This window comes from Halichoerus grypus, chromosome 15 (assembly GCF_964656455.1).
Source record: "Halichoerus grypus chromosome 15, mHalGry1.hap1.1, whole genome shotgun sequence".
Classification (NCBI taxonomy): domain Eukaryota; kingdom Metazoa; phylum Chordata; class Mammalia; order Carnivora; family Phocidae; genus Halichoerus; species Halichoerus grypus.
This window is the reverse complement of record NC_135726.1, coordinates 45948772-45975969: the sequence shown is the minus strand read 5'-3', so window position 1 is coordinate 45975969 and position 27198 is coordinate 45948772. Positions and strand designations below refer to the sequence as shown.

At 39.9% G+C, this 27198-nt stretch overlaps 1 protein-coding gene across 1 annotated transcript in view; it reads right to left on the bottom strand.

Moving 5' to 3' along the window:
- The window catches only part of LOC118549774 (uncharacterized), a 65019-nt gene extending 51270 nt beyond the window's left edge, over positions 1 to 13749 (bottom strand). Inside the window, 5 exon segments of the mRNA XM_078063349.1 lie at positions 3972 to 4067; positions 5070 to 5196; positions 6642 to 6726; positions 12661 to 12732; positions 13185 to 13749. Of these exon segments, the coding sequence (XP_077919475.1) occupies positions 3972 to 4067; positions 5070 to 5196; positions 6642 to 6650 (232 nt within the window). The 5' untranslated portion in view covers positions 6651 to 6726; positions 12661 to 12732; positions 13185 to 13749.
- Between the last annotated feature and the right edge of the window lie 13449 nt (positions 13750 to 27198).

The window sequence follows — 27198 nt, the reverse complement described above, 5'->3', positions numbered from 1 at the left end:
TGACTCTTGATTTCAGCTTAGGTCATGATCTCAGGGTTGTGAGCTCAAGTCCTGTGTCAGGCTCTGCACTGAACGTGGAGCTTGCTTAAGAGTCTCTCTCTCTCTCTGCCCTTCCCCACCCCAACCACATGCACATGCTCTCTCTCTTAAAAAAAAAAAAAGGATATGTTAAAAACATTAAAAGGCAATAATGATTTAAACAGTGTATATAAAATATGAGCAGAGACAGGTAAATGAGTATTTCCTTTTCCCCTTAGTTCCCTCTTTCCTCCCGCTTTCCCTTTCTCTCCCCCTTTCTCTCTGTTTCCATTTCCCTACCTAAGAAAGCAATAAAAAACTTTGGCAACTTTGTAAGGATCTTCAGGAAAAAGTCAATTTAAGGCTTAACACAAATAAGATGGAAATGATATATTAAATGACCAGTAATTAGCCAAATAATAATGACAGCAAATAAGTAGGCAGCCATAAAGGTATGACAAAGGTTATAAGACGGTAATTTCAAAGGATTTACTTGTAAATTAAAAAGTAAAGACCAGTAATGTAAAAGGAAAGTCATTAAAAAAAACATAAAAAAGGAAAAGTCATGGTCAAAATAAAAATAAAGCTGAAACATCTGCAAGAAAAATGAGAAAGTGTTGACAGCATAAATGCCCATACAAATTGATGTAAGAAACATTAAACAATGGAAACAGTAATAAAGGAGATGAGCAGACAATGAGCAAAACAAATATAAATATACACAAAAATAAGATAAAATGTCCATATTCACCCTCTCTCTCTCCCACACACACACACACACACAAAACCCACAAAGTAGAACAAGTTATAAAATTCATCCTATAGGGGACCCAGGCTGGCTCAGTTGGTGAAGCATGTGACTCTTGATCTCGGGGTTTTAAGTTTGAGCCCCACATTGGGTAGAGAGATTACTTAAAAATAAAATCTTTAAAAAATAAAAAAACTCATCCTATAAAACGTAGAGGTTTCCATTAAAAAACAAAACATTCCCAATGTGGATATAATGAACCTGACACTCTCATATATGCCCCCGCCACTTAAAAGATATGCCAGATTAAGACCTTACATTTTGAATATTCTCACCTAGAAGACTACAGCATGAACACTGAGCTGTAATCTTATGATTCGTATAAACAAAAAGTCAGCCATATTTGTTCCCAAATTTGTTTACGCCAATTCTTATCACTGCAAGCAACTAAGACAATCATTTCTATAAAAACAACATTGAATACTTCAGAGGTTCTTGTTCTACTTTAAACTGAAACTAGAAATAATAGCCTTCCCATTATATGTGTGATCTAATCAAGAAAGAATTGGCTGGACCTACAATGAAACAAAAGGCCAAACTAAGTATCAGAAGATTGGCCTATGGTAAGAAATGTTAATGTTACAACTTTTAAGATATATGTAAAATATTTAACCATTTAAAATTAATAAACCAAACACTAGTTTGGATTCTACTGAATCAAGAACTTTAGTAAAAAATGCTAATGTGCAGGCGCCTGGGTGGCTCAGTCGTTAAGCGTCTGCCTTCAGCTCGGGTCATGATCCCAGGGTCCTGGGATCGAGCCCTGCGTCGGGCTCCCTGCTCCGCGGGAGGCCTGCTTCTCCCTCCCACTCCCCCTGCTTGTGTTCCCTCTCGCGCTGTGTCTCTCTCTGTCAAATAAATAAAATCTTTAAAAAAAAAAAAAATGCTAATGTGCAAGCAAAATATTAGCCCCTCTTAGATCAATATAAAAGGAGAAATGTTATTTCCATTTGCAGGGTATCAGCTTTCATTAAAAAGAAAATGAGGAGAATATTACCTGGTCACAAAATTAATTCGTTTCCTAAGGTATGATGTCTTTAATCACCTTTTTTCTTTTGTTGATACAAGATGATATGGGATATATATTTATGACAGAGGCAGTTTTAGTCACATTAACACCAGGGTTAATGTGTTAAGAAATCTGTAAATGTTAAAACCCTATGACCACAGAGTTGTATTTCTGAGAATCAATACTGACTACATACTGAATAATCCATAATGAATTCCAATAAAATGCTAAATAATCCTCACATTCTGCTGATAATCTTACTCTTTATTTCAACAAGAAATCAGAAGCATTTGAAAGAAAAATATGTATTCTCCCCTTCCCATTATTCAACCAACCTGTGTCCATATCCTTATCATATGCATGGGTTTTCTTCATAAATTGGCTCCGACTCCTTCCCATCTACTGAAGGCCATTCCTTACAAAATTATCCCATCTCTCTACTCCATCAATTTTCCTCTCTTTGAAATCATTCCCATCAACATATAAATATGTTCTAATACCTCACATTTTAAAGGCATTTCCTGTATCCCCTATGTCTGCTTTTATGGCACAATTTCTCCAAGACTTGTATATACTTATTTTCACCACTGTCTCACCTCTCATTTTCTTATCCTTTTATCTCCCAATAACTTTAAAATAAAACTTTACTACAGAGTATCAAATACACAAAAGTAGAACAGTATAATGAATATCCACGCGTCTATGACCCAGCCTCAATCACCACCAACCCGTGCCCAATCCAGGCCTATGCACACCCCAATGCACTTTCCTCACATTATTTGAAGCAAATCCCATATACTAATTTTTTCTACTTAAAGGACTTATCTCTAATCATAATACCATTATTCAAACCTTTAAAAAAATGAACAGTAATTCTTTAAGATTATAAAAAATAAGTGTTTATACTTCTAATCTCAAACATAAAATTTTAAACAATTTAAAAATAGTAAATTGATCCCCCCAAAAAGTCCATAGAGTACAACTGGCTGACAGGTCTTTTAATCTAAAGGTTTTCCTGCTTTCTTTTGATTTCCCTTGTAATTTATTTGTTGAAGAAACTGTTTTTTGACCCTATAGCGTTGCCCATTTCTTAATTTTGCTGACTATAACCCCAAGGTGCAGTAGAACATATGTTCCTCTATCTTCTTCCCATAAATTGGTAGTTGGCTTTAGAAACTTCATCAGACTTAGGACCAATTTTATTGGCAAAGTTACTTCAGAGGTGATACTGTATCCTTTCATTAGAAGAAATACGTCTGATTTTCTCTATTTCTGTGATGTTATTAGTTTAATGTTTAATTTGATGTTTAATGCCCAGATCCAGTTGTTCACTATGGGTTCCAAAATGGTAATATTCTAATTCTGTCATCTTTCATTTATTCACTGAATACTTTTATTAAGAAAAACATCCCTCTATCTAATATTGGTACAGTTCTTATAAAAAATACTTCTTATAAAGAATACTTCTTTTCCTTTGTATTTCCCAAATAAGTTAAATCTCTAGTAGTTTCTAATGGTGAACAATTTGCTATTAGTATCACTAAGAATTTATGGAATTAAGCATATTTTATGTGTTGCAATACATTGCAGTTATGTGTATAGTCAAATGATTCCATCTTTGACTAGCTGGAGCTTCTTACAACTGGTTCCTCTTCTCTGACCACCTTATCTAAAGTTACTCCATTCATCCATCATAGTTCTCCATATTCTTACCCTACTTACATTTCTTCATAACTTAATCATTTCACGATATTTGTTAATCCATTTGCTTATTTGTGTATCGTATGACTTCCCTACTACAATGTAAACTTCATGAAAAGAGAACAATGGAGAAATACATATATATAAAAGATGAACCAGAAATGAATTAGATCCAAAATACAGGTAAAATGGTTGCCATTATGAAGTTTCCCCCCACTGAAATGACAGGGAGATAGGGGAGTGAAGAAACAAGTGGTAAGTGGAAGTATAGATGAAATTTCTTTGCTGGCTCATGCTGAGATCTAAGTTTTCTTCCCAGGTTTCAGGTCTTCTCTTCATTATCAACATCTGTGGGGTGTGTTACCTTCCCAACCAGCGTGCTGTGCCTGCAGACACAGAGAACCACACATCCCTGCCTGATTAGCACTTACTCACCTAGGCTCCTTCTTCTTCTCTCATCCCTCACAACCATCCAGGGTTCTTTCCCTTGCTCTAGTAGGGTAATCACATCTGGCTTAGAAATGGAACATCCTGCTTGAAAAAACATAATGGTACATAATAAAGAAAGAATTAACTTGATAGAGCCTTCAGAATAAAGAGGAGCAATGGGATTGAAAAACATTCATATTAGTGTTACTTCAGGATCACAAAGAATAACAAGAACAGAGGAGTAGGAACATTATCTTATTTTAATTTAAACTCATACAGAGTCTCTCTCTTGAGAGGAAGTAATGATTTTGGGTTTTGTTTTGTTTTTGTTTTTTTTCTGAGGAAGTAATGATTTGAGAACACTGGTTTCAAATCCTGCCTCTACCACCTGGGTTGCTATGGCCTCAGTTTTCTCAGCTGTAAAAAGGAGGTATTATGTCTATCCATTGGACTTCTGTGAGGTTTGATTTTATAAATGTTAAGTGCTTGGATGAGTGCTTAGTACATAGTAAACACTATATATATACTTATTAGATACTTTTATTAGGTATTTTGCTATTTTGCTAAAAGGAAAATAGTTTCTAACCAGGATATACATCCAATATTAAATGCAAAATTCATGTATTTTAAACTTTTAATCATAAATCAATTAAAAGGTAGTATGTCTGCTGCGGTAAATTCAATGTGTCCACTTGAGTTTTAACAAACTGTTGATTCAACCCAGCAACATATACGTTGTATAAGCTTTTTAAGTAGATATGTGGAGCCAACACCTCTATAGTCTTCCTACTCACATTGCAAGTAAACTAACAGATAATATGCCATGTATAGCAATAAGAAACCAGATTTCTTTAACAATGGTTTTGCTGTGAGTGTCTAAGAATTTATATCTAGCTGTCATTAAAGAGGAGCAATTACAGAAAAGGCACAGAAAGACATAAAGGTCACTGGATTATGGGGGAAGCTAAAGGTGCTATTTAATTGCTTAATAGCTATAAGGTGCCTATTCCCAACTACAAAGCAGATATTCAGCTAATTTCTAGAAAGACAGCCGTGAAATTCAGCCCTGTGAATTTCTAAATTATATGACACAGATAAGCTTACCCACTGACACCAAGTTGCTATAGTTCTCTAATATCACATCTCTGTACAAATTCCTCTGATATGAGTTCAGGCATTCCCACTCTTCCTGAGAAAAGTCTACAGCCACATCTCTGAACATCACCAAATGCTGAAATGACAAACCCATGTATTATTTCTAAAATTATTTATTTCTCTTCAAGGGCCAATATTTAAGCTTTGCATGCCACATACGATCTGTTTCATATCCTTCCCTTTTCCCTTCCTTTTTAAAACAATTCTTTCAAAACATAATTAACTCAAAGGCTGGAAAAAACAGGCCAAGGGACGAATCTGGCTCACAAGCTGTAGTTTGCCAACCACTGCTAAAGAAAAAACTTCCTATGTACCATGGAATACCTAATTTTACTTATTTCTAGGTATGTTCACATAATCAGAATTTCGCAATTAACTGAAATAGTGTTCATAAGAACACTGCTCGCAAAGGGCCTAAGTGGGCCTATAAAAAAATTCTCAATAAATGTGCTTTATTCTAACCTCTTTTCCTTTAAGGATTAGGAAAAAAAAAAAAAAACAACTGATGGATTTCTTTTCCTCCAAATGAACCATAAAATCTCTGTTTTTAAAAAGTAGTTTGTATAAAATTAAAGAATTTCTTCCAGACCTGACTTCATCACTATATCATTAGCATTTTTCTTTATTATAACAAATACTTTACTGAATATTTTTAATTTACCAAAAAATAGTCCATTTGTGTTAGACTTAGGAATGATTTACATTTAGGTATTTCTATACTTTTAAATATATCAAGTTACATTTAGAATTCAGGTTACACAAAATCTCTGAAGCTGCAATGTCCAATATGCTGGCTTAGACACGTGATGACTGAGCACTTAAATTGTGGCTAGTCCAAATTTAGATGTGCTGTAATTCAAAAATACATACCAGATATAAAAAACTTTAGAAAGAAAAAAAAAGTAAAACATCTCAATAATTTCCATATTGATTACACTTTGAAATGATAACATTTTGGGTATATACATATGTGCTATATTGAGTTAAATAAAACATTAAAACTAACTGCGTGTGTTATTTTTTACTTTTTTTAATGTGACTACGAAAAAGTTCAAGATTATGTAAGTGCCTTGCATATTATTCTATACTTTTTATGAGACTTACATGCTGCCTACTGCCTTTAAGAAGGCACTAATTCTATATTTTAAATATGCAACTTCTAGAAAATTTTTAATTACATAGGTAGCTCACATTATAATTCTTTTAGACAGTGTTGCTCTAAGAGCCTCAGATCAAACAATTCCCTCTAGGGACTTCACTTCTATTTTATCTCTGCTCTAGACAAAGACTGAACACACAGTCAATACACTGAATAATTTGGTCAATAGACACATGGACATGGGTAGAAAAGAGTGAGGTACATGGGGGCCTGGGCTGCCTGGTTCCATCCCTTACTAGAATGGGAAAGACTGGGGAGAAGCTGTCGGATGGGGTTCTGTTAGGAAGTTTCAGGATATCTAACGAGAGTTGTCATATAACCTGAAAAAAATTACAGCCCTTCAAACAGAAACACCAACTTACATGAGCCATGATTTTAGATTGTAAAAACTGGTCAGTTTTCCTCAAAGGTCATTTGCTGGAGAAGTAGAGTCCACAGAAGCTAGAGCTGGGGGAAGAAGATAAAGCCATAAGAACGAAATTGCCTCAGAACTCCCAAATTTTAAAATGTCACACTACTTCTCCCTTCCTACACTCCTCCCCCCCTCCAACACACAGACAGTGAGAGGTAGGAGGTAGTTTAGAAAAAATATATGTCCTCCTCAAAACCACAGGAAAATCAGTTGCACAAGGACAGACACAGAGCAGAGACTTGCATGGAAGCTCATGTCCAGACACTTTAGCAGGAGGGTTTCCAGTGAGTCCCCTACCCCAGCAAGGCTGAGCTGGACCTGAGCATGGGCTGCCCAGGCCTGTCCTGAGCAGATCCATCTCCCTCCATTCCCACCTTCCCAGCTGAGAAGTGGTTGTTACATCATCTGACCCAGAACTTCTTTCTAAGACTCAGGAATGTGGCTGGCCTCCCTAAACCTGAAAACAGAAAATACTATGGATAAGAATTTCCCAAACTTTGCTAGATACTAGAATTGCCTGCAGATCTTTAAAATATACTGATACCTGGCTCCCATCCCCCAAACATTTTTATTTCATTAGTACAGAGTGTGACCTGAGAATCAGGATTTTAAATCCCCCTCAGATTTTATAAAATTTCTGACAGGTCATCATAAGGGGCAACAAAGTTTGGTAATTAAACTTTGTGTACATCAGAGTCACCTGGAGGGCTTATTAAAACAGTTTGCAGGGCCTCACTCTTAGAGTTTGGCATTTCGTAGAGGTTTGGAGTTGGGCTTGAGAATTTGCAGTTCTAAAAAGTTCCCAAGTGATACTTGATGTTGCTGGTCCAAATGACACAATTTGAGAACTACCTGCATAGACCACGCTAGCAGCCTTTATCATGGAAAAACTATACTTGCACACTGGGATCCCTTCTTGGGGGTAGGGTGAACTACCACCCTCAGAGCTCACCAGTCACCATTTGCCTGTTCAGAATCACCAGTACTGCCTGCACAATCTCAGTTATCAACCCATCTCTCTTGGTACTCAGGCTGGAAGAAGTGAATTCGTGAAACCTGAGCATGACTAACTGTCTAGAAAGTAGAAATAACTCATTAGTTAAAACGCACTAGTAACTAAGGAAATGCATATTAAAGGAACTGGATTGACAGATTTGAAAAACTGGTAATACTTCTTATTACTGAGGTTGTACAGAAATGGACACTCATGGTATGTTGTAGAAAGAATGAAAAAATGTTGGAAGGTGTTTATAATGGGACAAAAAAAGCTAGAAAGAACATAAATATCCTTTAGCAGGTTAAATAAATTATCGTGTATTCACACAATGGCACTAAAAACCCACTAAAAATGGGGGTGTCTGGCTGGCTCAGTTGGAAGAGCATGTGACTCTTAATCTCAGGGTCATGAGTTCAAGCCCCACATTGAATGTAGAGGTTACTAAAAAAATAAACATTAAAAAAATAATAACTTTTTAATTAAAAAAACACTAAAAATGACAGTAAAATTCTTATTTGATGTCGTGGAAAGATGGTCACTACAGATTGCTGGGAGAAGGTAGGTTAGGAAATAGTTTTGTACTGTGATTGTATGTTTGACAGGAAAACTACATACATACACATACATGTATACGCAGGTTTATGAAACAGTCTGTGAATGGAGTTAGAATAAAATTTTATTGTGTTACCTTGATGATGATATCCCAGGTGATCTTTATCTTGTTCTCTAAAAGTTTATATCACTTATACCTGGACATAAATTTAAAATAGCTCTGCAAGGGAATATTATATTACAAAAAGCCCCGAAAGTTCCATCCTTGCTATCCTTTCCCTAGCTTCCAAATCTAGAGACCCACCTCTCTTAGCTATTTCTTTTGGTATTTAAACTCCATACATTTAGCATGCTGATATTACTACTTCTGAATTTTTAGTTTTAGTCACTCTTTGCTGAGGTTAAAATAATTTTGTTTTTTGTAAGCTTAGTTTTCTAGGAAATTATCATTAATTCATTTCTCAAACTCTCACCCAAATAAAGGATCAGGAGGATGAATGAAGCTTTTGGCATAAAATAGCACAGTGGTCTATTTCATACTGTAAGAATCCTTCGGAAATTCAGCCAAACCCTTCAGAGTATCACCTATAACCCACCTGGTAAAAATCAATGCCATATTCCTTAGTGTTCCTCTCTCTGAAATCCTACATGACCATGAAGTGAAAAGTAAGGTAAGTAATATCACACAGAAAGCCTGTCAAAGGAATTGCTCAGGCAGTTTGAATATTACTGCCCAATAGCTGATTTCTTAAATGATTTATAAAACATCCATAAAATACTGAATACTAAAGTAATTATGAATTGCTAAGTTCTAGAAAACAGTTAAGGAATAGAAAGTATTCAAGATACACTGAAAGAAAAAAAAATCAGTTTATAAAACAATATATAATATAATTAGTTGTTCTAAATCATTAATGTGAAACGCACATCAGTAGATGGGGGGAAAATCTCCATATTTCAATTCTGACATTTTAAAATTAATTTTAAATTATAATGAAGTCTCCCAATTTAAATGCCATTTCTAACGTAAGAATTATATTTACTTGGAAGATTTCTCAAACAAGAAGGGGACTGCTGGGATTTTGCCTTTCTCCATACATCCATGATTATAAAATCCATGAGGATACTGAATGTCTCTTTTAAACTAATAACTAGAGGTCTTGATTTCTTTTAAATTTTCAATTAGGGTTATCCCATTATTCAGAAATAAAACCACATACAAAAATACATATACTTGTAGAAATATTTGGGGAAAATATGCTACAAATATTAATAGTGATTATTTTTGGATGTTGAGACAATGGATAATTTTAATTTCTTCTCTTTTAGGTCCCTTAGTTACTTATTATTTCACAAGCCTGCATTAACTCCATCAGAAATATTGTTTTAAAAACCCATTCCCATTAAAAAGAATTTTTTAATGAGTTGGGAGAATGGGGTACCTTGTAGTCATTAAGAAAACTGATTAAATAGGCCTACATAAGTGGTAACAACCAGGAAATCAATGTGACTGAAAAAATAATTCCTACCAATTCTTGAATATTGTATCTCATCAACACCTGAGATCCTTCTGTGAAGGATCACAGTGCTTTTCCAAAGTGATTACGAGACAGAAAAAGAAATGCTTATTTCAGAGCAGCTGCTCAATAACCTGAGCTTAACCCTCCTGGGCTCCAGTGAATACACCAGTTATTAAATCCTTGCAATGCATCTTATAAATTGTGTTCAAGATACATATGTAATTTAACAATTTCTTTTTTTAAATTTTATTATGTTATGTTAATCACCATACATTACATCATTAGTTTTTAATGTAGTGTTCCACGATTCATTGTTTGCGTATAACACCCAGTGCTCCATTCAATATGTGCCGCCCTCTTTAATACCCATCACCAGGCTAACCCATCCCCCCACCTCCCTCCCCTCTAGAACCCTCAGTTTTTTCTCAGAGTCCATAGTCTCTCATGGTTCTGTAACTTAACAATTTCTTAAAGATTTTTATTCATAATAAATATTTCTCAATATTACATTATATACATATATATTTTCCTGATGACTAAATTACTAATAAACATAATTTTTAGTATTGCATAACATTCCATCACATGGATGGAATGTGAGTTACTTAATCATTTCCATATTGCTGGATACTACTTTTATAAAAGATTATCCCAAAAGTCATTCCTAGTTATCCCAGACTTTTATTCTACACTTGTAAGAATCAATCTTGTTGGGTCTTATACAACTTTGATAATATCATGAAATGATAGACTTCCTCCCCACCAAATTACCCGCTGACAAATATATACAACAATCTTGTACATAATCTTAGATTTTTGTTGTCCTGAAAACCCATAACAGAGTCCAAAGACTTCATGTTAAGAATCCCTCTTTTGGGGGGTACCTGGGTGGCTCAGTGGGTTAAGCATCTGATTTTGGCTCAGGTCATGGTCTCAGGGTCCTGGGGTAGAGCACCCCCCATCTCCCCACCCCCCAGACTCCGCACTCAGGGGGAGTCGTCTTCTCCCACTGCCCCCCATCCCACGCCCCCCCCACTCGTGCACGCTCTCTCTCTAATAAATAAATAGAATCTTTTTTTTTTTTTTTTAAAGATTTTATTTATTTATTCGACAGAGAGAGACACAGCGAGAGCAGGAACCAAGCAGGGGGAAGTGGGAGAGGGAGAAGCAGACTTCCCACTGAGCAGGGAGCCTGATGCGGGGCTCGATCCCAGGACCCTGGGACCATGACCTGAGCTGAAGGCAGACGTTTAACCGTCTGAGCCACCCAGGCGCCCCAATAAATACAATCTTTAAAAAAAAAAAAAAGTTGGGGCGCCTGGGTGGCTCAGTCGTTAAGTGTCTGCCTTCGGCTCAGGTCATGATCCCAGGGTCCTGGGATCGAGCCCCGCATCGGGCTCCCTGCTCCGCGGGAAGCCTGCTTCTCCCTCTCCCACTCCCCCTGCTTGTGTTCCCTCTCTGGCTGTGTCTCTCTCTGTCAAATAAATAAATAAAATCTTTAAAAAAAAAAAAAGAATCCCTCTTTTGGTTCATTCGAGTGTCTGATTCATTTTCCTCCTTGCAAGCATCCATCCTAATTAATCTCACATTTTCATTACTTTTGGGAATACAGAAAGCTGATAGGGAATGACTAAGAATCATCATTTAAAACCAATAGCTAATGGGGCGCCTGGGTGGCTCAGTCGTTGAGCGTCTGCCTTCGGCTCAGGTCATGATCTCAGGGTCCTGGGATCGAGCCCCGCGTCGGGCTCCCTGCTCAGTGGGAGACCTGCTTCTCCCTCTCCCACTCCCCCTGCTCGTGTTCCCTCTCTCTCTGTGTCTCTCTCTGTCAAATAAATAAATAAAATATTTAAAAAAAAATAAAAATAGAAAAAAAATAAAACCAATAGCTAATATTAGTTAAGCACTCTTCTAATGGGCCAGGTAGTCCTCTAAGAGCTTAACAGATATTAATTCAGGTAATCTTTAAAACCACACTGTGAGGTATATACTACTGTAATTCTGAATTTACAGATAAAGAAACTGGGACCAGAAATATTGCTCAAACTCACTCAGATTTAAGTGGCAGGCAGGATTCAAATTCCTTTAATCTACGTTCAAAATTCTTAAACACCTTATATACCTCAGTCTATTGAAAAACATACCCCAAACAAACTAATGGTACAAACTTTCAATCATAAGAGTAAGTTCTTAAGACCTAATGTTCAGCACGGTTACTGTATTACATACAGTAATTATATACAGTATTATATACTCGAAATTTGAAATTTAAGAGTAGATCGTAAGTTTTCTCACCACACACAAAAGTAACTATGAGGTGTTGGATGTTAATTGGTCTGATTGTGGTAATCATTCCATTCCACAATGTATACATATACTGAAACATCCTGTTGTACACCTTAAGTATATACCATTTTGTATTTATCAAAAATAAGCAAAACAAACTCATGCTACCAAACCTTTAACCACATCTGGCTGGTACCAAAAATTTCCAATCACGGAGTTCCTTGGAAAAAAATCCCCATCCCTATTCTGGAATCATTGAAGGTATCTAAACAAACCCTAAACTACTCCTTAACAAACCACAGTCGAAAACAAAGCATGAACATTGACTTTCAAACGGGGTATTTCCATAATCAGAATCCTTAAGAAAAAGTGCTCACAAAGCAACTGAATATATAGCATACGATTAACTAACTGTAGAACTGCATTAAATGGACACTAGCGAGTGTTACCTATTAATTAGGTCCCCCGCCGTTAACTACGTAGGGAAATCTTGAGGCCCAAATCAATGAATAGACCATTCTTAAGCAGCACATTCCAAGGGAAGAAAATCAAAAAGCCCAGTGTTCTGAAAATCGAATGCATTTCACGGAAACAAAGAAGCAGCACAAACTCACACAGAACCTGGCTTTCCGAGGCGCGGCAGCGATTCGTTTCACTTCAAAGGCCTTCTCTGGAGACTGGCCGGGCTGGGGAAGCAAATAGTGTTCATTACACCCCAGGCTTTTCTTGATCGGTTAGAAACCACCCTCCATGCCCCGTGACCCTCGCTAACCACCGCAGGCATGCACGAACGGAAACGAGAGACAAACGAGGAAAGGTTTGCGGTCACCCGTGTCCAGGTTCGCAGCTCTGGGTACGCTGTAGTGCGGACATCGCTACTGCTCAGCCCGTGGGACGGCCCACTGCGTCTTCCTCTGTCCAGCGGGTCCTCCGGACCTCAGAGGTCAGCCCTGAATCTAGCTCCAGCGTTTTGCAGGGGACCTTTATTCTGGGGCTCCACCTCCAACTGCCCTCTGCGGCCGGGCCTTGGCGGTTGAGAAGACCGAGGTGCGTAGGACCGCAGGGTCTCGCACTGCATAATAGGCCGCGCCCACAAACCGGGCCCCGCACCGTTATTGCCGCACGAGTTTAAACCCACCCCGTCCGGGTCTCCTCACTCGGGAGGAATCGTCTAGTAGGCCGAGGCCCCAGGACCCACCCCCGGTCCGGTCCGCAGAATCTGGCCCTTCCCGTACACGTTTCCTTCAGAAAAGCAGCGGCCACAGCAGAGCCTGGCTCCCCGTACTCGCGCTGCTACCAGCCCTGAGGGACCCCCGAGCCCTCAAGTCTGCGGGCTCCCAGAGCGCCTATCGCGGCCCGAGTGCGCAGGCGCGCAGGGGGGGGGGTGGGCAAGTGCCTCGGTTCTTCAGGAAGGGCTGGCGGGGGAGAATGGGGCCAGGTCCTCCGCTAGCCGACCGAGTGGAGAAGCAGAGTTCCGGCAGGGCCAGGGTTCCTCAGGCCTGTAAAGGTGACCCTGTGAGCGACCCGTGCTACCGAGGATAATCCAAGCCTGCTCCCTTGTTAGAACTGTAATCCAAAATCACAAAAGCTGTGTATTCTGGCTTTCCTCTTTTGGCTCTTGGCTCCGCACCCCTGTTTGAGCCGCGAACACCGCCCTCGAGCGCCGAGCGTTGAGGCTCCGGGGAGTTGCCGATTCTGTCCGGAGTACGCAGGCGCGCGAGGAGGGGGGGCGAACCCGGGACTCTACTGAGCGGGGGGAGGCTCTTGGGGCCACAACCGCTGGGGGCTGGGGGTAGGGCGAACGGTAAGGGCCACCGTGAGAGAGGTTGGATTCTCGCGCCCGGCTTGGGGACTGTTCAGATCTTCATTTAGGCTGGAAGCGATGACCCTGACTGGTATCAGTGCTCCGCTCATGGTTCACGTGGCGTTTCCTGAGGTACTGGCGTGGTGCCTCGAGTGCCTGAGCGGGTGATCGAAGACTGGGTTGTGTTTTTTCCTGCTTGGAGCTGTTTCCCCGCGTATGTGCCATTCTTTGGATGCAGGACTAGGAAGGCACCACAGAGAACACTGTGTGTGATTATGCCTGACTGTGATGCCAGCTTTAGGGATCTCTGAAGTCTCTGTGGTTTGTGGCATTAAAAAAATGAAAGTCAGCGGAGTAAATCGGAAGATCTAATTGGCTTTGTTTGACTATTGTGAGTTGGGCAGCATCCCTACTAATAAATAGACATCCCCAGGAGTTTTACAGAATGGGAGGTTTTAGAGGCAGGATGGTGGGGCAAGGAAATTATTAGCAAAAGAAAAGAAAGGGTTGGTACCGGCCAGGTCATCTTTTTGAGGGAAGGGAATAGGCAAGAGTCTTATTTTGCAGATTACCTGATCAGGAAATTCAAAGGTCACATTTCTGGGAGTGGTTGAAACTGCAATTGCTAATTAATTAAAATTGTTAATCTTGATATGTTCTATGGGGGGTAAGTGACTCCATTTGGGGCCTGTTTCTTTTATAACTGTGAAGTACCTCAAATTGTGTGTATCGTTGAAGGTGACTGTGCTGTGAAGGAAACCAGAGTATGTCACTCCAATATATACCTTTTTGACATAAAAATTATTTTGAACTGAAGGCAATTTATAAGCATGAAAGTCAGGAAAGCTCTCTCTGCCCTCCCCCATTTCTGCCTAAAGGAAGGGTATACATTCTCCTTTATTGGAGACAACTCTAGACTCTTAGCTCATAGATGGCACCAAGAAGAATCTGCAAATAAACCTTACTCCACTAGTTTCCTTTCACAGACTGCCACCCTTGGGAGCCTAAAACTGCTTTAATTTATCCTATCATTTCTCTACAAACTTATTATTTGTTGATTGCTAAGCCACCACTTTTGAGTTACTCTTGTTTTCTCCCATATGACATGTGCACACATGTTAATAAATCGTCTTCTGTTAATCTTTCTTTTTTGTTACAGAGCCCCAGCTGAAAACCCAAAATGGTAGAGGTAAAATTTTTTTCTCTCCTGTAGCCCTAGTGTGTGTTATTTCTGGCTTGGTTTTGATAGGCCTGCACTTCTGCTTCTTACTTTCCATGGACATTATGTTTGTGGGTGTAGGGGAGCAGAATTTTCCACCCAAAATATGTCTCTTTAGCATAAGGATTATTTTAGGCTGATTATTTTTAAGAAACTGCAAACACAGGAGAAGCTCTAAAACTGAGTAGAAGGGTTTTTTTTTTTTTAAGATTTTATTTATTTATTTGACAGAGAGATAGAGAGCACAAGTAGGCAGAGCAGCAGGCAGAGGGAGAGGGAGAAGCAGGCTCTCCGCTGAGCAGGAAGCCCAATGCAGGGCTGGATGCCAGCACCCTGGGATCATGACCTGAGCCGAAGGCAGCCACTCAACCGACTGAGCCACCCAGGCGCCCCTAGAAGTTACTTTTTGTAAGAAACATTTACATTTAGGGTGCCTGGGTGGCTTAGTCGTTAAGCAGCTGCCTTCCACTCAGGTCATGATCCTGGAGTCCAGGATCAAGTCCCACATCAGGCCTCTGCTCAGCAGGGAGTCTGCTTCTCCCTCTGACCCTCATCCCACTTGTGCGCTCTCTCTCAAATAAATAAAATCCTTAAAAAAAAAAAAAAAAGAAACATTTACATTTATAAGGGAAATCTCCAATTGTAAGGGTGTTTCCCTCACTACCAAGAAGAGGGTACCTAAATCTGTTATCAATGTTATCAATGGAGAAGGCATGAACTTAGATCTATATAACAACCTTATCCTTGTTTATTATGCTTTTCCTGGTAACCTCCCATAACTGACCCTCCACCCGCAGCATCTTCTTTTGTCTTTAGCTGAAGATGGTAACTAAGGTAATTTGGCCATTTGGGGGAGTCACTCAGTTTTCCCTTGTATACAGGAAGTATACATGTTATTAAACGTTTGTTTATCTCCTGTTAATCTATCTCATGTCAATTTAATTCTTAGACCAGCCAGAAGAATCTTGTAAGGCAAAGGAAAATTTTTCCTCCCCAGCATGGATCACTATGTTACTAGGTGTTGGGATTTTGATGGTCGGAATCTTGGCCATTAAGTGTGCCTTCAAGAATGTGGTGCTATGGCATTTAAGTGAGTAAAATAATTATAGGCAAAAAAATATTGGAAAGGAAGAGGTAAGATTATTGTTATTTCTGAGTGATAAGATTGTAGGAGTATGTAATCGGGAAGTTGAAATTAATAGGACTTCATAAAACAAAAGGAGGGCACTTTATTGTCTCTTATAGCAGCTGCACTTGCAATATTCATCTGTAGATTAGGTTTTTTTAGTTTAGGTTTTTGGTTTTGGTTTTTTATTTTTTTTACCTGTACCTAGATGAAATCTTGGATGAATTCAATGATGTTTTCAATCAGTCTTGGATAATACAAGTTTCTTTGAACACCTTTAGCTAAAAGATCAGTTTTATTTTAGTAGTTAAAAATGTCTTTAGTAATAAAAATGTCCAGTGTAATAATCAAGATTTCATTTAAAGCAAAAAAACTTCCATCTTTTTCTTTCTCCTTAACCACATCCAAATATGGTTATATCTCAATTATTGTGGTATTTATATAACATGTGGTATTTATATAATAATGTAAATTATTTTATATTCAAAACCAAGTAGATTTTCTAGATATTTTTTCTTTCTTTCTTTTTTTTTTAAAGATTTTATTTATTTATCTGACAGAGAGAGACACAGCAAGAGAGGGAACACAAGCAGGGGGAGTGGGAGAGGGAGAAGCAGGCTTCCCCCTGAGCAGGGAGCGCAATGCGGGGCTCAATCCCAGGACCCTGGGATCATGACCTGAGCCGAAGGCAGACACTTAACGACTGAGCCATCCAGGCGCCTCGATATTTTTTCTTTATTGAGGATTTAATTAGTTTTCTTTGTACCTGTTCTTAAATTTTAGAGATGTTCCACAGATAAATGTTCCATATTTATGTTAAATGTCCACAGATGATTTTTTTCAATTGTTCAAATATCCATTAGAATCTCTCAGTCTACCAATCTGGGGCTTCAGCTGGACTCTACAGTTGTCCTGAAACTTACTTTCATTGTTTTCCTGAATTGGATTACTGTTTTCTGGAATTAAGTTAATTTTCCATTTTCATTAAAGTTCTTTTTCCAACAGCTTCCTTTAGATGCATGTGTTAAATTAGTTCTTTAATGTTTGGAAATGTCTTAACTCTACTCTCACACTTTGCCAGTATTCAAAACTTAGAAACATCACTTTAAAGTTTTCTGGTAGCTTATGTGTCAAATCTAATACCAATTGTTTTCTGTTCCTCTATGTGTAATTTATGTCTCCCATTCAAATACTTAATGCTATTTATGCGATCTGAAGAGAAACCAGAGTGTACTTAATGCTATTTATATCCCCAGTGTACTGAAATTTCATGACTTATGGCATGGATCTTTAAATATTTTTTATGCTAGATATAGGTGAGATTTTTAGTCTGTAGGTTCCAGATCTGAGAATTTTTCTTATATTTTTGGTTTTTGGCAGTCTTCTCTATTTCAGGTTTTTTATTCCTGGCATTTGTATTTGCTGGAAGGACTATTCCTGAGTTGTGCCTAATTTTTCCTTCTTCATAGCTTTCTGTTCTTATTTATGGATGCAATATAATTTTCAATCTCTCAGGGTAATTATAGTTGTTCAGAGTTTTCTTGTCCATTTTTGTCTTTTATGTCCAAATCAAATTTCTTTTCAAAAAAGCTTGAATTATTTTTCTTCCTTTTGCATGGGATACTTTCCTGAAATGTGTGGTAATCCTTGCCTCCAGTCAAGAGGTGAAATTTCTCGGGGCACCTGGGTGGCTCAGTCGCTCAGTCGTTAGGCAACTGCCTTCGGCTCAGGTCATGATCCCAGGGTCCTGGGATCCAGCCCTGCATCTGGCTCCTGCTCAGCAGGAAGCCTGCTTCTCCCTCTCCCACTCCCCTATTTGTGTTCCCTCTCTTGCTGTCTCTCTCTCTGTCAAATAAATAAATAAAATCTAAAAAAAAAAAAAGGTTAAATTCCTCAACTGGCAGACATTAGAGCCAGCCTTTTCACCAGAAGACTGCCAGGGAGCGCTCTTCTCTGCTCTTTAGTTTAGAACAGAAACTAGGTCCAGTCTCCTGAGTTACTGGTGTTTGGGGCTAGGAGAGGCCCACAGTTCTGGGTATGGTTTTTCACTCAGACTGCCTATGCCTCAATCCTGTCTTCATTTGTGCAGTTGGACATCCTTCCTGGGTCAGTTTATCCAGAGATCAAACTCCCTGTGCAGTGTATTTGATTACATGAGAGGAAAAGTAAAGGGGGAGAACAACCAGTTTGTGCACAAAGTTTCAACCAATCTGTTTCCAGGTCCATACCTCTCCAGGTTTATCATCTTTAGAGAATATAGAACTCAGCAACCAACAGGACCTAACTGACATTTATGAAACATTTGACCCAACAGCAGCAGAAAACATATTCTTTTCAAATGTTCATGGAGCATATAATGAGATATACCAAATGCATGGCCATAAAATAAATCTCAAAGTATTTAAAAGAATTGAAATCACATGGAGAATATTCTCTGACCGCAATGGAATCAAACTAGAAATCGGTAACAGAAAACAGGAAAGTCTCCAAACACTTAGAAACTAAACAACAAACTAAACACTCTTCTAAATAAACTGTGGGTCAAAGAGGAAACCTTAAGGGAAATTAGAAAATTACATTAAGTTGAATGAAAATATAAAATATCAAAATGCATGGGACACAGCTGAAACAGTGCTATGGGAAACTGTTTGGCAATAAAGGAATACATTAGAAAAGAAGAAGAATCCCAAATCAATAATCTAATAAGCTCCCACCTCGAACCTAGGAAAAAAAGAGCAATATACACACAAAGCAAGCAGAAGGAAGAAAATTTTAAAATGAACTTTGACCTAATTGTCACACCTCTTATGAAGATCAATTCAAAATGGATCACAGACTTAAACATTAAAACTATAAAACTTGTAGGAAGAAACATAGGAGAAAATCTTTAGGATTGAGGGCTAGGTAGAGTTCTTAGACCTCATACCAAAAGCATAATCCATACAAGGAAAAACTGAAAAATTGGACTTCATTAAAAGTAAAGTCTTTGGTCTGTGAAAGTCCACATTAAGAGGATAAACATACAAGATATAGTCCAGAAGAAAATATTTATAAACCACATAACCAACAGAGGGCTAGTATGTAGAATGACTATGTTAGTTAGCTTGATTGTGGTGACATTTCACAATGTATGCATATATCAAACCAAGTTGTGTTCCTTAAATATATACAATTTTAATATTCAATTGTACCTCAATAAAAATTGGTGGGGGATAGAATGAAAAGTCTAACATAACTCTCATTGGAGTGTCAAAAGGAAAAAAAAAAAAGAATGGAGAAAAGATAGTATCTAAAGAGATAATGAATGCAAAGTTTCCAGAATTGAAGAAAACTGTGAACCCACAAATCCAGGAAGTGCAATATATCCCAGGTGGGATGAATGAAACAAAAAAGGTCCGTGCTTAAACATATTAAAAAAACAACAACAACACAACTTGAGAATACAAAAGATTAAATTAAAAGCACCTAAACTAGGGGTCCCTGGGTGGCTTAATCAGTTAAGTGGCTGACTCTTGATTTCAGCTCAGGTCATGGTATCAGGGTCCTGGAATCAAGCCCCACATTGGGCTCTGTGCTCAGCAAGAAGTTTGCTTGAGGATTCTCCCTTTCCCTCTGGCCCTCCCCCTATTCCCACACACGCGCTCTCTCAAATAAATGAATCTTAAAAAAAAAAAAAAAAAAAAATCAGGGATACCTGGGTGGCTCAGTCAGGTAAATGACTGACTCTTGATTTTGGCTCAGGTCATGATCTCAGAGTTGGATTGAGCCTCGCCTCAGGCTCCCCACTCAGTGTGGAGTCTGCTTGAGATTCTTTCCCTCCCACTCTACAGCCTGCTCCCCACTCCCGGGGTTATGGTGTGTGCTCTCTCTCTCTCTCTCTGAAATAAATAAATCAAATCTTTAAAGTGTACAGTTCAAAATAAATTGAGTGTACAGTTCAGTGATTTTTAGTATATTCACAGAGTTGTATAACAATTACCATAATTTTAGGGCGCCTGGGTGGCTTAGTTGGTTAAGCGACTGCCTTTGGCTCAGGTCATGATCCTGGGGTCCTGGGATCGAGTCCTGCATCAGGCTCCCCCTGCTCTGCAGGGAGTCTGCATCTCCCTCTGCCTCTGCCTGCCACTCCCCCTGCTTGTGTGCACGCTCTCTCTCTCTCTCTGCCAAATAAATCAATAAAATCTTTAAAAAAAAAAACAATTACCACAATTTTAAAACATTTTAATCATCTCCCCAAAAGAAACCCTAAACTCATTAGTACTCCCTATTTCCCCCCAAATCCTTCTTCCCTAGGCAACCACTGTTTTTCTTTCTTTCTCTATGGACTTACCAATTTGGCAATTCCAATATAACCTGAATTATGTAATAGTTGGTCTTCTGTGACTGTCTTTTTCATTTAGCATAATGTTTTCATCTATGTTGTAACGTGTATCAGTACTTCATTCCTTTTTATTGCCAAGTAATAGTCCATTGTATGGATATACCACATTTTTTCCATTCATCTAGTAATGAGCATTTGAGCTATTTCTACTTTTGGCTGTTACAAATAATGTTGCTGTGAACATTCATGGACAAGTTTTTGCATGGACCTATGTTTTTATTTCTTTTGAGTATCTACTTAGAGTTTAATCACTGGGTTATATGGTAACTCTATGTTTGACCTTTTGAGAAACTAGCAAACTATTTTCCAGAGCAGCTACACCTTTTTACATTTCTACCAGTAATGTATGAGGGTTCCAGTTTCTCCACATCCTCACCAATACTTGCCTTTTTCACTATAACATTCCTATTGTGTGTCAAGTGGTATTTCATTGAGATTTGGTTGTATCCCCCTGATGGCTAATGATGTTCATGTACTGGTTGGCCAGTTTTATATCTTTTGAGGAAATAACTAGTCAGCTCCTTTGCCTGTTTTTGTTGTTGTTGTTGTTGTTGTTTTATTTGACAGAGAGAGACACAGCAAGAGAGGGAACACAATCAGGGGGAGTGGCAGAGGGAGAAGCAGGCTTCCCACAGAGCAGGGAGCCTGACGCGGGGCTCGAAGACAGGACCCTGGGATCATGACCTGAGCTGAAGGCAGATGCTTAACGACTGAGCCACCCAGGCGCCCATCCTTTGCCTGTTTTTTTTTTATTATTGGATTATTTGTCTTTTTTTATTGAATTGTAACAATTCTTTATGTATTCTAGATAAAAATTTCTTATCAGATAGATGATTTGCAAAATTTCTTTCCCATTTGATGGGTGGCCTTTCTACTTTCTTCATGATGTCCTTCAAGCAGAAAGGTTTTTAATTTCGATTATGTTCAATAATGCATAATGGAGTTACCTTAGTCTTTGGGGGTTGCTATAGCAAAATATCAAAACTGAGTGGCTTATAAACAACAGAATTTTACTACTCACAGTACTGGAAGCTGGAAATTCAAGATCAGGGTGCCAGTATGGTCAGGTTCTGATGAAGGTCCTCTTCCAGGTTCATGCTGTGAACTTCTTGCTGTGTCCTCACATGGTGGAGGGGTTCCCGGGCTAAGGCTAGATTGGTAAATTCAAACCAAAAAGAGCAGGGATTTGATAAGCTCTACAAAAGTCTTATGGAGAAAAGAATAAACTAAACCAAATGTTAACAGATGAAAATAAGAAAGATTAGAGTGGAAACAATTAAATAGAGACTAGAAAAACAATAGAAAAGATCAACAAAACTAAAAACTGATTAAAAAGGGGCGCCTGGGTGGCTCAGTTGGTTAAGCGACTGCCTTCGGCTCAGGTCATGATCCTGGAGTCCCGGGATCGAGTCCCACATCGGGCTCCCTGCTCAGCAGGGAGTCTGCTTCTCCCTCTGACCATCTCCCCTCTCATGCTCTCTCTATCTCATTCTCTCTCTCAAATAAATAAATAAAATCTTTAAAAAAACAAAACAAAACAAAACAAAACTGATTAAAAAAAAACAACACCTTTTTTTGACAAACCTTTAGCCAGACTAAAAGAGAAGACTGAAAATTATAAAGGAAAGAGGAGACATTACAGCTGATGCCACAGAAATATAAAGGATTGTAACAGACTACTGTGAACAATTATATGCCAATAAGTGGAATAACCTAAAATAATGGACAAAGCCCTAGAAACATATAACCTACTAAGACTGAACCATGAGGAAATAGAATATCTGAACAGGCCAATAATTAGAGATTGAATCAGTGATCAAAACCCTTCCAACGAAGAAAAGCCCAGGACAAGATGGCTTCACTAGTGAGTTCTACCAAACACTGAAAGGAGAATTAATGCCAGGCATTCTCAAACTCTTCCAAAAAATTGAAAATGAAGGAAAATTTCCAAACTCCTTCTATGAGGCCAGCATTACCCTAATACCAAACCCTGACAAAGACAGAAGAAGGACAACAAACCAATATCCCTGATGAACACAGATACAAAAATCTTCAGCAAAATATTTGCAAATCAAATTCAACAGCACATAAAAAAGATCATACACCAGGGCGCCTGGGTGGCTCAGTCGTTAAGCGTCTGCCTTCGGCTCAGGTCATGATCCCAGGGTCCTGGGATCGAGCCCCACATCGGGCTCTCCGTTCCGTGGGAAGCCTGCTTCTCCCTCTCCCACTCCCCCGCTTGTGTTCCCTCTCTCGCTGTGGGTCTCTCTCTGTCAAATAAATAAAATCTAAAAAAAAAAAAAAAAAAGATCATACACCATGATCAAGTGGCATTTGTCCCTAGGATGCAAGGATGGTTCAACATACACAAATCAATAAACATGATACATGCCATTAACAGGATGAAGGATAAAAATCATGATCATCTCAATAGATTAAAAAAAAGCATTTAACAAAAATTCAACACCCTTTCATGATAAAAACTCTCAACATATTAGGTATAGAAGGCATATTCCTCAACATAACAAAGGCCACATATGACAAGTCCACAGCTAATATACTCAGTGATGAAAAGCTAAAAGATTTTCCTCTAAGATTAGGAACAAGACAAGGATGCCCACTCTTGCTACTTCTATTTAACATAGTAATGGGAGTCCTAGCCAGAACAATTAGGCACAAAATGAAATAAAATCATCCAAATCTGAAAGGAAGAGATAAAATTATCTTTCTGTGCAGACAACACAATATTATATATTGATAACCTTATAGACGCCACCAAAAAACTGTTAGAAATAACGAATAAATTCAGTAAAGTTGCAGGATACAAATCAACATACAAAAATTAATCATGTTGGGGCGCCTGGGTGGCTCAGTTGGTTAAGCGACTGCCTTCAGCTCGGGTCATGATCCTGGAGTCCCGGGATCGAGTCCCACATCGGGCTCCCTGCTCAGCGGGGAGTCTGCTTCTCCCTCTGACCCTCCTCCCTCTCGTGCTCTCTGTCTCTCATTCTCTCTCTTGCAAATAAAATCTTAAAAAAAAAAAAAAAAAAAAAAAAAAATTAATCATGTTTCCATACACTAACAATGAACTACTAGAAAAAGAAATTAAGAAAACGATCACATTTACAATAATCCCCAAAGCATTATTACCTTCTAACATACTAGAAAATTTACTTAATATGTTTGCTTCTCGTTTTGTTTTTCCTCCAAAAAGAACATAGGTATCATATGGGTTGGAATTTTCTGTGACTTTCTCTCTTGATTCTGGTACTTGAACGGTGCCTAACACATAACAAGTTCTCAATAAATATTTCTTTTTTCAGTGAATATGTTAAGTGAATAACTGACTGAATCAATTGCTGGTGACACAGGTAGCTTCTACTATTTGCAGTTGAACTTCATGTTTTCCGAAGATTTAAAAAAATGCATATATATAAACCAGGTTAGGACAGGCCTAATTTTTTTTTTTTTTAAGATTTTATTTGAGAGAGAGAGAATGAGAAAGAGAGAGAGCACATGAGAGGGCGAGGGTCAGAGGGAGAAGCAGACTCCCTGCTGAGCAGGGAGCCCTATGCAGGACTCAACCCAGGGATTCCAGCATCATGACCTGAGCCAAAGGCAGTCGCTTAACCAACTGAGCCACCCAGGCGCCCAAGATAGGTCTAATTCTGTTGCTCTTACACCTTTACTCTCTCTAGTTACCTCCTCGCCATTCCCACGTTTAACTTTATCCTGGGCTATTCAAAATGTGTTCTAGGAGTACAAGGAAAGTTTATACCCTGGGCTGGGGCCTCAGACCCTCAATGCAGGCAGGCAGGCTGGTTGTTTCTATGGTTGAAGCAGCACTGCCACTAGAGGGTATCTGTTGGGCCTGGTCAAGTAGAAAGAAGCTCACATTAGACCCAGAGGGAAGCCCCAAGAGGAGAGTGTGGGAAGATGCAGGGATGTCCACAGGGGTGGCCAAAAATCAGACACAGGCTGGGGAGCCAAGCTTGCAGATGTGATGGTTGAGGAGCTGACTTCAGAAACAGCAATTAGGCCAGTGGAGAGAGGAGCGCTGGTATCATTAGCTGGAAAGGGGGTCTGTGGAAAGGAGATAGGGAATCCACACACACAGGTGTATGTGACTCCATTCTGTATAATTTAGGATACAAGAGAAGGATCGGAGTGCTGGGAGCAACAGGGAAGATGGAACTGGAATCTGCTGCAGTTGTGACTGAGGCATTGGGGTGCAGAGGACCTCCTTCCTCCCCATTCAGAGGGCACTCCCAGATGGGCTTGAATGTGAAGGGCGGAAGACACACAGTAGCACTTGTAGGAGAGGGTGAGTCAGGAGTTGAGCTTTCTCATTTCACAGTCCATACCTGATGTGGGGAAGGAATCAGGGATGGAAGGGTTTGGGGGCCCAGCAGACAGGGCCAGCTATGTCAGTGTCCGAGTAATGGGGTGGGAGCACGGGTCAGCAAGGTCAACGGGCTGAGGGCAGTAAGTGTGATGAGGTGCCTGGCAGGGGCTCTGACAATAAGGAGAAGATGGGATCTGGGGAGCTGCCTTCTTCTGGGACAAATGACCCATAGAGGTAGCCACTCCAGCAGATTCCAGAATGGCCAGTGAGCCTGCTGCTTTTTGCATCTCTTCTCTGTGGGTCAACGCTGAGGGCTAGAGGGGAAGCTGATAGAGAACCATCCTTGCGACAGGCAGGGGAAGGAAAGGGATGGCTGTGAGGCACTGGAGTCCGAGATGGCCTCAGCCTTAGTCCCCAGCACATCGTTGATGCAACGACACACTGCCTCCTTCTCCAAGGCCCCCAGCTAGGGGACAGGGTTGCCAGATTCAGAGGCTCCCCTCATTTATGTGGCAACGGAGGAATTTTGCCTTTATTGGGTATAGAACTTGGGTTCTACAGTTTCTGGCATTTTGTTTCTGCCCTAGGGTAACTAACACCTGAAAGCTTTACATTCTAGATCTTCGTCTGTGCTAGCAGTGAAGCTGAAGAGCCACTGATAGCCCTCCTTAGTCACTCTCTGTGTGGGCCTGGCAGGCAGCTGAGTGAGATGGAGCTGTGCCAGTTGCAGAAAACCTCAAGGAGAGCTGTATGTTGTGACAGCCTTTTGTTTGGCACATGAGTCCCTAAAAGGGATATGGGGTTTGTTAATGGAGCTGTTTTCTGAGTTCTTGGAAGAGAGGTTTCTCTTCAACAGCCTAGGCCTGGGCTTGAAGGAAGAGAGGCCTACATTGACCACCAGGGGCCTACATGTAGAGCATATACTTCCAGTGCTATGGGGCCCCCGTCTCTGATTCTCCGTGTCTGTAGGATATTCCTTCGGTTTCTCTATTCCTTCCCCCATTCTCTCTGAGGTCCCTCAACACAGTCTCCTTTGCACAAGAGTCTTGAGAATGACTGGATGTTTCTTTTTTTCTTTTTTTTAAGATTTTATTTATTTATTTGAGAGAGAGATTGAGATAGAGAGAGCATGAGAGGGGGGAGGGTCAGAGAGAGAAGCAGACTCCCCGCTGAGCAGGGAGCCCAATGTGGGACTCGATCCCGGGACTCCAGGATCATGACCTGAGCTGAAGGCAGTCGCTTAACCAACTGAGCCACCCAGGCGCCCCAAGAGAATGACTGGATGTTTCAAGTGGCATCAAGGTGACTACTGTCAACCAGAAAGTCAATTTGCTCTTTACAGTAACTGAGCTGCAGGACATCCTAGTTTTGAGCAGCCCACACTCACCTCCTCTGATTTGGATGCCAGGACACTGAGGTAAAGACCCCAGAAAGGAACACAGAGTCTGTAACATCCAGTGGGATGTATCCTGGCAACACTGCCTGAGAGTCTGTTCTGGGGCAAGGCAGACAGGTGAACACTGTCCCAAGGTACTTAGGTGGGTGGGGCCGTGTGCAAGACCTGTCCCCAGTGGGAGGAAGGGTGGCAAGGACAGAAGCTTGCCTGGGCAACTTCTATAATAGCGGATCTTCAGGGTAGAGAGAACAGGCTAGGAGACTTATTTCATAGCTTTCCACTCAGCCAGCAAAAAACCAAAAAAACAAAAACGAACAAAAAAACTGAACAAAAAAAACCCAAAAAAGAGCTGGCTAAAGATGCATATCTGAAATGTGGAAGAAAGGAAGGGTGATCAAAGTGCATGGGAGAAAAGGGTGCACATGCCAAGAATGCTTAAGGAAATATGCCCCCCAAGGCAGGGCTCAGCTTCCCCATACCCTCTGCCTCTCCTGGACCTACCTCCTCCTGCTAGATAAAGAGAGATGAACTTACTGGGAGGTACAGTGTCTCCTCCTCCACTCGGGTTCCTGCGCCCTAGGAGGATTGGGCAGGACAGGGATTCTTGAACCAGCAGAGCGGGAACCACTGGGGAGTTGGGCTCAGGATCTTTAGTGCTGGCCAGACGTGGCACCTTTGCAGTCGGTCACCGTATGCCCATCTGTCTTTTTCCCTGGGGATACTGGAGGAGAGAGCTGCTCAGAACAGAAGCAAGGGTGTCACCAGATCCTGTTCATGCATGGGGGCCATGGTGACAGACATATTTACATTGTGACCCAGCAATCCCACTAGTAGGTATTTACTCAAGAGAAACTAGAATATAGGATCATACAAAACCTGTA